Here is a 13,849-nt window from a genome sequence, read left to right on the forward strand (position 1 = left end):
CCCTTTCCCCGGGTGCCCCCGCGCCAGGCCGCGCTGCAGCCCCGCGGGGGAGCCACTGCCCGCGGCGGCGGGGGGCCTGGCTGGGCGCGAAGATGGCGGAGGGTCTGCGCCCCGCTGAGGGGAGCGGGGAAAGGGGGGCGCCGAGGCCGCCCGCACTCACCTGTCAGCCACAGCCGGGGCGGCGGCGGGAAGTGGAAGGGCTGCAGGCAGCGGGGGGAAGGAGGAGGAGGAGGAGGGTGATGGCGGGAGGAGCAGCGACGAGCCGGGCGCCGCGCTCCGGCAGCGACGCGCCTCTCTAGTGAGGAGCCCCCGGGGCGACATCCGGCGCCGGGCGGAAGCGGCCCGCGGCCCCCGCTCGCCGCCATGGCGACAGGCTAGGGAGGGAGGGAGCGGGCGATAACTCCCCACCGCCGGCCGACCCTCCCTAACCCCGGCTGCCGCGGGCGGCTTACGTACGGGGGGCTCGGAAGTGCCACCGGGCCAGCGCACGGGCCCCCATGGGACGGCTTGCTTGGTTTGGGGTAGGCGCCGTAAGCCTTGATAGATGGGGCCTGGGTACTTGACCTGAGGTGTGGCAACGAACACGGACCCTTTACAGAGACAGACCGACAGCACAGCAGCGGGCCGTGCCCGTCTGCGGGAATGGGGGCACCGCCACCACCCCCCGCTTCAATGGTTACCTTCCAACCCCTCAGCTCCCAGGCGTTCATTTAATGCCGGTACTGAAAAAGCCGAGTTGCGTTTCATCCTATTGCCCAGGCGGACCACTGTGGATGGACAAGAGAAATGAAGCTTCCCTGGAACACTGCTGGAACCTTTATTCTGTAATACAGAATAGCTGGAACATGCTGAATCTGGACCTACTCTGCTTTATCTGCGGATACTACGAGAAATAGTGAATCAAAGCTAACCACTACATTCTGCAAGTAGGCTGTTCGCTTTGAAGTTTACAACACATTATTGAAATGTGATTAATTCCTTTGCTGATTAATACTTAGAAGAAGCCTTCACCTAAAATTCTCATTCCTCGTAACAGATTGTGAAAGTCAAAAGAGGCCTTTGCCTAATTATTTTTCTCTCCCTGCAGATTATCTGTCTGCCTCAGAAGAGGTCTGTGAAAAGGACAGAACATGTGCTTCAGAGTGAAGGCTGAAAATAATACATTTTCTTTTCATGTGCTTCCCAGCTACAAGTATGCCTGCTGTTCTTTTGTCTTCTTTTTCCTTTCTACCTCATTCTGTGCAGTCATGTCTTAATTGTAGCTGTATTAAGACTAACAAAAATAGCATTTTACCTATTTACTAGCATCCTTTTCATTACTGAAGGTCATTCTACAAGATAACCAGCCTCACTGCTTTAGACCTTCCCATAATTTTAGCCTATTCCCCTTCTTTAAAGCCATCAAAAGGGAGCAGAATAAATAAATGGCTGTAGGAGAAGAAAAGTGAGGAGACAGGACAGGCAAATGCAGACAGGCAAGAAATAGAACAGACTTGCCTGGGAGGAAGACCGAACACAACCTGACCAAATGCTACTGTTTGATGTTTTGAATTCATAGAATGGAATCAAAACAATAAAACTGAACACAGTACTCCATTTGTGGCCTGACACGTGTCAAATAGAGTGGGATGATGACCACTGTCTCTCTGTCGGTGATTCCCTTATTGATGTAACCCAGACTGAGGATTTCTTTGCCCCAGCAGCACATTGTTCACTCATATCGAGCTTGTGGTCCACCAGGACACCCAGGTCACTTCTCACAAAATTGCTCCCCAGCCACAAGGCAGATCCCAGCCTGTGCTGTATGACTGGGCTTTATCTAGGTCCTCCTTGAACTTCATAAGGTTCTTATTTGCCCACTGTTCCAGTCTATCCAAGTCTTCCTGCAGAGAGGCTCTCACTTGTTGAACTTCATGACGTTGGCACTGGCCCACCTCTCAAGCATGTCAAGGTCCCTCTGGATGGCATCTTTTCCCTCCAGCATGCCAAACATGCCAGATAGTTTAGTGTCACCAGCAAACTGGGTGAGGGCACACTCAATCCTACTGTCCATGTCACCAATAAAGATGTTGAACAGGATCAGTGCCAATACCGACACCTGAGGGACACTTATCTCTTTGTAGCTGGTACAGTTGCAGTTATTTTAATTAAGTCACAACTTGAGTCCCCAGCTGTTCTGTTCCTAAGTAAACTTTTTTTTTTGCCTTATTATTCCTACCAAAATTTCTTCATCCTAATATAATCCTACTGTACCATAACAGGTTTTTTGCCCCACCATATTGTACCGTAACCTTTCTTTCCCCCTGAAGAAACAGAAAATACTGCATCAAAGAAATTCAGGGGCTTAAACAACAAACAACTTTGATGCAGGATGGCCCTGACCTGAAAATTAACAGGCCGTGTATGGATGCAGTTGCTTTTTCATAATGAAAGAACAGCAAGTGGCTGGCCTGTTGCCACTTGAGCCCTTAAGTAACTTGAGTTACTGGTTTGGTTTTGCCATGGCACTACAAGAGCAACAGTCACTGTGTGATGATTAGAAGCAGGTGCAAAACAAAAGACTGCACCTTCTTTTCACAAACTACTTGTTTTAAAACAACAGGCACAGATAACAACATAGGAGCGTAGGGAGATTGGGGCAGTACTAGTTTGCCTCTTAGCAGCAGCTAAAAAGCTTTTTAAGTAGGCATTTCAGTAAACTGAATGGCAAAAGTTACTGGACATCACCTTCCAGAGCTACTTCTGCATCTGTGGCTGGGCTTGAGAAGACAAGCTAGAAGGCTTAGGGAACCAGCAACTGACTAATAGTTCAATGAATTAAGATTTTACAAACCTGTAAAAGAAACAGGAAGAGGCAAAGTCCCCTGTCCAGAGCTCAAACAAAAAGAAAGGAAAAACTTATCTAAGAAAAGGATTCAAGAGTTACTTCTTCCATATAGAAAACATCCCAGCATCTCCATTCTAAAATAATGATTTCCTGTATCATTAATCATTGCTTTATGCTGTACAATAACACTTGGAAGTCATCCATCATATCACTTTTCATTATGCTGAAGGTAGCAAAACTAAATGCAAATGCAGTATCCTACTTATATATTTAGCATACATGCATTACATTTTTACTACAAAGCCATCAGTCTTCTCTGATGTGAGCTGAAGTCAACCCCCTTTCCTGAAATAGGCCTTTTAAGAAAGAAGCAAATGAACAACAGCTGATTCATTAGGACAGAACGCTATTCACCTCCTCATCCAGGCTGTTGTTGTTCTGCATGTAAGTGGATTACTTAAATGTTTCTTGAAGAGCTGTGACTTCAGGGCAGGAGCAGACATCCAGGAAGAATTTTTCATAGAGACCAGTGCCCTGGGTTCAGCAGTAGCAGTCATTTTTCTCCTTCTTAGTAGCTGGTGCAGTGCTATATTTTCATTTTTTTGGCCTGGAAACAGAGCTGATAACGCCGATGTTTTTCATTGCTGCTCAAATGCTTGGTCTGGCCAAGGACTTTCTGAGCCTCGTGCTCTGCCAGGGAGGAGGGGAGGCCAGGAGGAAGCAGACAGGACACCTGACCTAAACTGACCAAAGAGGTATTCCATACCACAGCGGATCATGCCCAGGAGGTAATGGAGAGTTACCCGGAAGGGCTAGTTGACTGCAGGGTTGGACAAGGTATTGGTCGGTACTCGGCTGGGGGGAGTGGGGCGAGTTATCTGTTGGCTGGTGCTGAGGTGTTGTATTCTTTCCTCTTGTTATTTCCTTTAGCATTATTATTCTTGGTGGTAGCAGTAGTGGTTTGTGTTATACCTTAGTTACTAAACTGTTCTTATCTCAACCCGTGGGAGTTGCATTCTTTTTGATTCTCCTCTCCATCCCTCCAGGAGCAGGGGGAGGGCAAGAAGGGGGGCGGAGTGAGTGAACGAGGTTTGTGGTTGGGTTTAAACCACAACAACCAGGAACAAGTATAGCTCTATAGATGAGAAGGATGAACTAGAAGTCTTTAATATCAGAATAAGTGGTGGGTTTGTTGTGAAAAGTGGGGGAAAGTCCTTAATTTTTCTTAGCAAAGCTGAAAACCAAAGAGAGATGTGTCTCAAGAGACTGTGTGTTGTAGGCTGGGGTCAAACCCCTGCTTTGTTCAGCATGTATTTTACTCTGCTTTACTATCTTCTTATTTAATTTGCTGAATAATTAAGGCACTTAGCTCTAGTTTGGTGGGGGTCACATTTTCTTTACCTTAGTAGAGAGCAAAATTCTGTCAGTGATTTGCAGTTGGTTGGATTTTCAGCTGAAATGAGAGCTTTTTCAGTGGTGATAAGACTGCTTTTCCCTTGCTGGAAGAGTGTTTAGAAACAGACAGCAGAGTTCAGGGGATGCGTAAATTAAATCAAGACTTAAAGGCATGTATATGTCACTTCAGGCATGCCTCTTTATGTGGGGTGAAGTAAAAGTTCTGAGGTTTCAGTGAAATGCATGCCACTACAAAAATGAGGCTGCTTTATCTTCAACACAAAGAACTTCACTGAAGGAACAGGGCAAGTCTGGAGGGGAGTGAGGGAAACAATGATACAGGTGACAAAGCACATAATCCTGAAAGTGTCTTTGATTAAAGGCTTGGGTGATTTCTCCCTTGTCTGTTTTGTGAAAAGGGGTTGTCTCTCATCATTTTTGGCTGCTTTTCTACCTCTCATCAACTACCAGCACTTTATGTCAGACATGTTGCTCCCCAGTGTTGCTCCAGGAGAAGTGCTTTGTCTGTGCAAGACAGGAGCTATAGTTTTTTTCTGACAGGTTCTAAAGTGCCTGTATAGAGGTTCTCAATAGTTATTACTAGGAAGAAAAAAAAAAAAACACCTCTTTTTTTCTGTAACCCATTACCTATGGGGATGTTTTTCTGGTATCACTCCACTGTGTAGCCTGAATGTCACTGTGTACATCTGCTCATCAGTGTATGTCATACATCAGCTGTGCCCCGTGTGCAGACCCGTTTTCTGTCTTTTAGGGTAGAAATTTCTATTCCAACAGGGCTTCACTCTCAGGAGGGCTTGTTGTTAACTCTATTGTCTTCATATAAATGCTGGTTTGTATCTCCATCTCAGTAACTTGAAGATCCGGGGTAGATTTCTGTCCCTTATATTTGGTTACACTGGATCAATAAAAGTCGTGAGTGATTGATATGGTGAAGGATCTTATCAGTAGTTCTACAGAGCTCAATATCCACTTACTGTGTTTTCATGCTCAATAGTGACTCAGGATAAAAAGTAACTATGTGCACATTTCAGTCCTTCCTGAGAGTGCATGTTAATTATTACTAATGTGCTTGTGATAATATTACACTTGTAGTATGTTAATGAATAACACAATATTAATAGTTTTACATTGTGTTTTCTATAGTTACAGCAATATACAGCAGCTGGCATGTTGGTTGGTTTTGGTTGTTTAGGGTTTTTTTTCACTTCTGATGCTCTCTGCTGGTTTCGGGTGGCTTTCACTCAAACCACCTCCTGCCCTTTATCAAGTTCTGCAGAGGGAAACCCCTGTAAAATAACCCCATTTGTAGGACATTAACTGTCAGTTTGAACATTTTGTTTTGCTAACCATATCTGTAAATGAAAGGCCATCTGTCTTTTTCACAGGAAAACTCAAGACAGACCAAAATGCTGGAATATGAGATGAGAGGTAATTGAAAAGAGTGATGCACCCAAGACAACATGTGAGACATCATTTTTAGGCCTTTTGTGGACTCTAACAATAAATCCAAATCTGCAGAAGGCAATAAATTGGCAAAAGAAGTCTTACTCCAAACGTACTCCATTATGGTGGTGTCTACAGAGATATTGATGTTCCTCTGCCTTTAGACCAGGCACATAATGCATTTCTAGACACACATATTGGAGAGGCTCATCTTGACATCTTGCCTGTGCTTGGTTCCCATCCAGAAACTGGGCGTTTCTTTCTCTGTCCCTTAAGAACTTAACAAGTTTGGCAATTTCAGAGCTTGGCTAACAGAGTTTTCTATGAACTGTAGCTGTCAGTGAAGGAGGGGAGACCACCACTGTTCCTCCCCTGAAAAGCACCACGGGCTGTGATCTGTGCGGCACGCACTTATCCTCTGAGTCTATGGGTGTTGCTACAGAGCAAAGAAAAACATCCGAGTGTGCTACCAAGACTGCCAAAAACCCTGTGACTCGAGTCTTGTGGTTAGGGTATCTGCCTGAAAGAATGCTGCCAGACCCGAGTATAAATTCGATCCAGAAGCTGTTTGCCACAAGCAAGGTACACTTGTAGGAGCTGGCACTGCGGTGCAGCCTTTAGGTTTTCCTGCACGGGTGTAAAGACAGTAGGCAGCGCTGTGTTAAAAATTCTTAAACCTCCTCACTGCCAGAAGATAAAGGCTCTTTTCATCTTCACAAGCTGCTGCAGCGCGGCCTGCCCCCAGAGGAAGGCCTGGGGTCCGCTCTCCTGCAGCGCGGTACCTCAGCCCGGCCCGTGCCGCCCCACATCCCTCCTCGCCCCACCCGCCTTGGCGTGCCCCAGCACCGCGTATCGCTGCCACGACCGAGCCCTGGCGCTGGGTCAGAAGGCCCACCCGGAGGTCGGAAGGCGCCCGGAACCGCGCCGCGGCACCCCGGCCGCTGCCCTCCTCCCATCCTGCCGGAAACAGCTGTGCCTGGCTGGCCACAGCCTGATTAGGCTTCCCCGCTCCCATTGGCTAGCTCGCCGTTATTCTCTCTTCCTATTGGTCGGTGTCTCTACCTGGCTGTGTTGCAGTTGGCTGCGCCCGTCTGTCACTGTTGAGTCTCTCCTCCTGGGCAGGCCGCCCCGCGGTGGGGCGATGGTGCGATGCGGTGACGTTAGTGTGGTGGGGCGCTGCCATTGGCGGAAGCGGGGTGACGGGCCATGTGGCGCGTGCTGAGCCGGGCCGGAGCCGTGGCCCACCGCGGGGCTGCCGTCCCTATAGGGTGGTGCTGCCGCCGAGGCGTGCGGGACCGGCACCAGACGCTCGCGGCCGCAGCCGGCCTGCGCGGGGGGAAGGCCCTGGCCCAGAGGTGACAGTGGGGAGACAGAGAGAAGGCGGCTGCTGAGGGACGGGGCTGGGCCGAGCAGGAGCGGGGCAGCTGCTGAGGGACGGGGCCCGGCGGGGAAGGGGACAGCGGAGGCAGAGGGCGGTGGGAGCTGGCTGCAGCGTGGACAGGGTCCGCGAAGGCAGGGTTTGGGGGCGCTTTGGAGCGGCCGCTCAGGGAAGCCTTGTTGGTCAGTTCTTACCGATGGGGGGGGAAACCGGTCGTGCACGCGACGTGTGGCACTATAAATGTAGCGCAGGGTCAGTGTGCAGGACGTGCATGGACTGTGGGGTTAGGTGACGGGAGCTCCGTGCTGGGTCAAGCTTGGAGCTGGATTTCCTGCACTGCCACCCTCTCAAAGCGTTATACAGCTGTTCAGCAGCAGCTGCTGCAGGGCTTTCAGAGAAGTGAAAAAGATCTTGTAAGCACCTGTCAAATGTTGTGTGATTTGTATTGTGAATAGGAAGTTTCAGCAATCTAAAAGCATGTAAACCCCCCAAAATACAGCTCGTGCACAATGTCAGAAAACCTAGCCATTTGATTGTTTCTCCTCCTCTGCCCAGAACCTTATGGGTGTTGTTAGTACCGAGTGACTCTTCATTCTGTTGTTTACAGTAGAACGTGTGCCACCATCACGATGCCTGAGGTAAGCACAGACCACCTGGATGAGCAGCAGGTGCAGCTCTTGGCAGAGATGTGCATCCTGATAGATGAAAATGATAATAAGATTGGGGCGGATACCAAGAAGAACTGCCACTTGAATGAGAACATTGATAAAGGTATGGCTTGATTGAACCGTCTGCTTGAGCAGTTAAGTTGAATGAGTGTTTTCAGAAATACAGTCATGATTACATTAACAGGTCAATCAAACCAGAGCAAGTGCTTCCTCACACCCCCCCCCCCCTCCTCCCCCAGCATGCAGTATCTAATTTTAAAAGTACTGCAGTATGGAGGAACACACAATGGGAGGCAGTAGCAAGGGAGAGAAATGTGTGATTGCGGGTACAAGCTGCATATCTAGATAAATACTTCTGAATCCCATTTTGGTGATAAAAATCCTATTATCCTGTTATATGCTATTATGGGTGCCTGATTCTATGTAGCTTTTCCTAAAGAATGCTGCTGAGTTCTTTTCAAGTAGAAGAGGCTTTGATTTTTAAGTTCTTCACGCACGGTTCTGCTTCAAATGCTGCTAACAGGAAAGGTTTTTGTTGGTGTTATTCTGATTGATTGTGGATTTTATTTGAGGTTGGTCAGATTCATGAATCTCCCATAGCAATGTGTGACCTCCTTTTTTGTACTCGGGGAAAACATCTTCCTGAAGAGTGAAGAATGGAGCTTTGAGCAGCCTGGTCTAGTGGAAGGTGTCCCTGCCCATGGCAGGGGGTTGGAACTGGATGAGCTTCAAGGTCCCTTCCAACCAAACTGTTCTGTGATTCTACGAATAACAAACTCAAAAGGTGCAGATAAAAGCAAAATTGCACTTAAGTGAGCCTATCTTCGAGTGTACTTTTGCAGTTCATGAAGTGTCTTGAAATTCCATACAGGTTTTCTTAGGAATTTGAGTCATCTCTTTTTGATAATAAATTTTTGGTTACTGAACCCTCCTTAAAAGCTTGCCCAAACATGAGTGTTCAGAATGGCTAACTGACCAAGTTTAGAAGAACTCTTCTGTTGCATTGTTGTTCTTAGCGCTTCTCTAATTTCATAATGTTTACATAAGCTGACATAAGCCCCTAAAAAATAACTCTGAAGTTTTTTATCAAATCCTTGGTTTTTAACATGTGAGTTTTTAATTAGATTACTCCAAAATGAGGCTGTTCTAAGCTCTTGAAATGACTCCGTATGGTTTTTCTCTCTCCATTAAATAGCTCTCTGTGTTTTGTTTTTCTGTTTTCAGGTTTACTGCACCGAGCTTTCAGTGTTTTCTTATTTAATACAGAAAATAAACTGTTACTGCAGCAGAGGTCAAGTGCAAAAATTACATTTCCAGGTTAGTACTAAAGCACACTGTATTTATCAAAATGTTCTATTTAAAAAAAAACATGCCAGCCTAATCTTACAGTGTAACTCATTTTTACGTATTAGAATTTACTGCTTCAGAGGGGAGATATTTCTAAATACTCCCGTTGTATTGATGTTGAAAGATGTACGTACCTTGTGGATGATGTAAGACAATGAGAACGGTAGCTTATTGCTATATATGTTCTTGGGAAATGATTGTTCCCTGACATAGTTGATCGGGTTTATGCAAGCACAGAGTTTGTGCTGTTTACCTTCTCTGCTGCAAGATTTATTTCGTGGAGCTGCAGGAATTGCTCTGGTAGGTGTGGGGAGTGTTCTCATTCCACTGGTAAAGAAAGACATGTAGATGATAGGTAGCAGAGCCCTGCAGTAGCTTGGAAGCAGCTGCATTGTGCTTCAGTGAGATCCGCAGACTGTTAGCTGTGTATGTCTTCACCAACACTTTTTTAACTGTAGAAGAAGCGAGACTGTGTGGCCAGGCAATTTTTGAGACTCCTGAACCGCTACTGTTGAATGCAGATGGAGAGACATAAAAATAATGAAAGAAAAATAGCTTACACGAGATGTGTTAGAGGAAGCACAAAGCTGTTTCAGAATTTTGGATGGAAAATGAATTTAGGTGTTTCTAACCCTCTTCTGGAAGAGAGACCTCATTTTCTTTCCTTGACTGCTAGCTACTGAAAATGCTGCAGAGTAGTCTGTAGGTAACCTGGCTCTATTTTAGATGCTTTTGAGCTGGACTGCTACAGGTAAAAGGTTGGTCAATCACAGTTATTCTACATAACTGAAAAGTAATTTTTCATATACTTGAAATGGAATACACAGGGTGTGTCCTTTAAACACAAGCATAAACTGCGCATTTCCTTCTACTTACAGGCAGCTGCTCTCGAAGCTCTGGGAATATTTCCGGTATTCTGTTGCTCATAAACTCCCCAGAGTAATTTTAATTGTCATTTGCAGGGTAAACAAGGCTTTCATAAACTTGCTTTCTAAGTAGGTGCTGTCATGGGTATGAGAATGCACGTCTCCATGTGCATCAAACTAACCTGCAGTGTACTTGTAGAGGCAAATTTTGGTGCGAAATAGGTGAAGTATGAGGTGAAAACACCCTCCTTCCTCTCACACCCTTCTCTGCAAAAGAGAAACAGTTGTGATGCATTGAATAACTGCTCTGTGTCTCGGGGCGGGGGGTGGGTTGGTTTTGGGTTTTGTTTGGTTTTTGGTTTTGGGTTTGGTTTGGGGTTTTGGTAATTTTGTTGTTTGTTTCTTTTTTTCCCCAATACTTTGTGTGTCAAAAACGTACTGATCAAAACTTCTTGCAGATTGCTTTACCAACACTTGTTGCAGTCATCCTCTAAGCCATCCACTGGAACTGGAAGAAAATAATGCCATTGGTGTTCGGAGAGCAGCACAGAGACGACTGAAAGCAGAGTTAGGAATTCCCATGGAGCAGGTAACAGAAGAAGGGAGAAACAGGAATTCTTGCCAATTTACAGACTAACTGTATCTGGCAGCCAGGGTCAGCCTGAAACCTAAGAACAGACTTAACTTTGGAGATACGGAGACTCAGTGAACTTCATCTATGTTCCAGGGTCTCAAAAGTTCATCCCAGTAATTGGTATTTTAGAATATTCCAGTGCTCAGACTGAGTATGAACCAAAAAGTAAATCAGGCTGTGATGAAGGATTGCTTCATATCTAGCCTGTGTTTTCCAGCTGGGCAGGGTGTTATGCTTGCCCAGGGGAAGGCAATATGACATCCTTCCTCTAGGACAACAGCAGAGTGCTGCACACTTTTGGTAGGACTGCTGCTCCTGGAGGCCATCGCTGTGAACGTGCTGCCAAGAGCCATATACAAGCCCCTCTGCAATCCCAGGTTTCCAATGGGAAGTAGTGTGGCCTTGGCACTCGGTGTTTGTTCCAGCCTGTTTGTTTGTACAGCCTGCTTCTCGTACCTTCCTTTCTGGTGGCAGTTTGGGAGCGCACAGAGAGCAGGGTGAAGCTGCCCGAACTATGCTCCTGGTCCAAGTCTCTTCCCATGTTTTGTAACTTTACATTTGTGCCCTGAGACACAGGAGGAGCAGTGTGCGACTGGGAAACGTGATGGAGTGGTGGTCCCCAGAATTAATTAGCCAGTGCCACTTGCCAGATCCCCGGTAAATGAGGGTGTACATGGTCTGTCATACACAGTTCTGGCCTTAGCTTTAGAATGGCTGTCATGTCTTTCCCTTGGGAGGTAGGGTGTAGGTGCAGGCATTTATGTTCATTGGTGCTTCGGGTCCGGCAGAAGTTATTTAGAACTTCATGTATAGAATCACAGAATGGTAAGAGTTGGAAAGGACTTCAAGATCATCTGGTTCCAACCCCCCTGCCAGTAATTCTTTGTGAAGTACATTGCAGTTGTACGCTTTGGGGAAAAAATAGTGTTTAAGGAAGCAGGTAACAGCTGGGAGTTCTACTGCCATGCCTAGCAGTGCAGCTGTTCCAGTTTGGCACTGGCTCTGACAAGTGTTTTGGCTGCAGGTGACTCCAGAAGAAATCCAGTACCTGACACGAATTCACTACAAGGCCAAGTCCGATGGGATCTGGGGAGAACATGAGATAGACTATATCTTATTTGTACAGAAGGATGTAACGCTGAATCCCGACCCTAATGAGATCCAAAGCTACTGCTATGTGACACAGAAGGAACTGAAACAGCTCTTGGACAAAGCTTCCAGGGATGAAGTTAAGATTACTCCGTGGTTTAAACTCATTGCAGAGACCTTTCTTTTTAAGTGGTGGGATAACTTGCATAACTTGAACAAATTCATTGATCACGAGAAAATACACCGAATGTAAATAACTGGGCGAAAAGATGCTGAAGGCTGGCAGTGATGTGCTGTCTCATTGACACGATGGTAGCTCATGACTCAGTTACTGACTGTGGAAAACTTGGAGCATGTTTAGTAATGTGTTCTCATACGGAGATGGTTATAGCCAATGGGTTTCTTTCCTGTCTTCACCTTTTGTCCCCCAGCCCTTTTTCTCTTGGGAGTTACCCTTGATCTCATGTAAAATGGGTAGTGGCAACATAAGAAACATCTGGGCTCATTCTTCTCCATTACCTGGTGTGATACAGAAGATCCTCAGCCTGAGTGTGCCCACTTTGCTCTTGCTCCCTCGCACAACTTCACACCCTGTCCTGCTCCTCCGGTGGGCCTGGCTCCTATCCAGCAGCAATGACATGGATGCAAGCTCTGCACTGATGCTGAGCAGATAGGTTGCCTGAAGAAAAACCCAATTAATTCAAAGTAATCAGGATGACTTTAATTGCAGAAAGCAAATCTCTCAGCTAGTGTACTCTATAATTAACTGAGCACATAAAAGCTTAAGTAATTGGATTGTCTGAGTGGACAGTTTCACTCTGAAGTGCTGCAATATATGTCATAGCTTTAGATAATAACCCAAACACCCCCTCTACCCCAACGTTGGGTTTTTTTTTCCCCACCAACCTTTTCTGCTCAGTTGATGGCTAGATACTGGACATGCCTTAAAAAAAAGAGGTGTGTTAACTGTAGCACACACGAACAGTACTTGTCTAACACAGGAATTAAACGGCTTTTCTCCAACTTGCAGGAAACAAAGGCATCCTGATAGAAGTGGTTTTTTCATGCAGCATCTACTGTAATGGTCATTTCCAGACAGCTCAAACTCCTTATACTCCAAAATTCAAGATTAACTACTTGTGAGCTTACATCAGGTCTTGATTTTGGTTCATCAGAAGTTGCCCCAGGGTGCAAGAGCTAATCCTTTTTGATCTTGATGTCAAGGCTTTATAAAGTAAAAGGCTTTATAAAGTAAGACAAATATAATGTAGGGTGTCTCAATTTGAGTTAATGATTCTTGGGCTTCGTGGTTTATTTTATTCAATTATGATGTCTTCTGTTAGCGGATAGCTCAGCGTACATCTCTGAAGTTAACTTCTCCCAGAGGTGTCTTGCTGGAACAGTATGCCTTTCATACCATTTCTTGCTGTGTGTAAACCAGTTGTAACCAGTCTGTGTTTGGTTTCAAGGTAAAACTCCTTTTTCCTAGAGGTTAACGTGCTTCTTTTGTGTCCCATTCATGACTGCAGCACTGAAGCTTCCCATGTGCCAGCATCTCCCAGGGTTCAACACTTAGAGGTTTTTGTTAGAGCAAAGGTTGTTTTGTGTTGATCTGACCTGATGTATTGTCTTGAAAATAATAGTGGGTGAGGGAACAGTGATGCAGTATAACCACTCAATTATTAATTCAGTGCAGTCAGCCACATTACCCAAGTAATGCATTACAGTACTTTTCAAATACTTAAAATACTTTTAAAATATTATCTTAAAAGACTGTAATTAAAACGCCTAAGCTAAAACCTTGGCCTGTTGTTTTCTTTCTGAACTCTTTCTTACCTTATTGTATTTTAGTAGTGTTAATAAAAACAAAACAGCAAGAATCATTAAATTAACATCCCATTTCACTGGATTCCCATTTAATCTTTAAATCTCTGCATTTTAAGTGTAGTGTTCAGGAAGCATATTTATAATGCATAACTTTACTAACCTCTGGGTAATTCCTACCTTGTTCTTGACCAACTGGGGACAAAAAGGGAATATTTCACTTTTGTCAGTCTTCTGCCTTGAACAGATAAAGCATTCTGCAAGATCAAGGTATGAGACCTTTCCCTCTCCGAGCTTCAGGTATCTAAGCTACTAACACAAACCATGTCCTTTTTTAACACTGTAATACTAGAAAGG

At 45.5% G+C, this 13,849-nt stretch overlaps 2 protein-coding genes across 6 annotated transcripts in view; one reads left to right on the plus strand and one right to left on the minus strand.

Annotated features, from left to right (window-relative positions):
* The window catches only part of WDR37 (WD repeat domain 37), a 40,718-nt gene extending 40,384 nt beyond the window's left edge, over positions 1-334 (minus strand). For both annotated transcript variants that reach the window (XM_065666761.1, XM_065666760.1), the window contains exon 1: positions 161-334. The gene's annotated coding sequence lies outside the window, so the exon portion shown is untranslated. The remainder of the gene's footprint in view (positions 1-160) is intronic.
* On the plus strand, positions 312-13,467 carry IDI1 (isopentenyl-diphosphate delta isomerase 1). 4 transcript variants are annotated; one of them, XM_065666766.1, is made up of 7 exons: positions 312-926; positions 1,088-1,192; positions 5,629-5,855; positions 7,672-7,835; positions 8,957-9,049; positions 10,404-10,534; positions 11,604-13,467. In XM_065666766.1, the coding sequence occupies exons 4-7, from the start codon at positions 7,694-7,696 to the stop codon at positions 11,919-11,921; spliced, it is 684 nt and encodes a 227-aa protein (XP_065522838.1). In that variant the 5' UTR covers positions 312-926; positions 1,088-1,192; positions 5,629-5,855; positions 7,672-7,693; the 3' UTR covers positions 11,922-13,467. The 4 variants fall into 4 exon arrangements, with proteins under 4 accessions (XP_065522838.1, XP_065522837.1, XP_065522834.1 ...); XM_065666765.1 differs by having other exon boundaries at positions 312-1,192; XM_065666762.1 differs by lacking the exons at positions 312-926; positions 1,088-1,192; positions 5,629-5,855 and adding an exon at positions 6,837-7,041.
* The last annotated feature ends 382 nt before the right edge of the window (positions 13,468-13,849 follow it).

Source organism: Lathamus discolor, chromosome 2 (genome assembly GCF_037157495.1).
Source record: "Lathamus discolor isolate bLatDis1 chromosome 2, bLatDis1.hap1, whole genome shotgun sequence".
NCBI classification, from domain to species: Eukaryota; Metazoa; Chordata; class Aves; order Psittaciformes; family Psittacidae; genus Lathamus; species Lathamus discolor.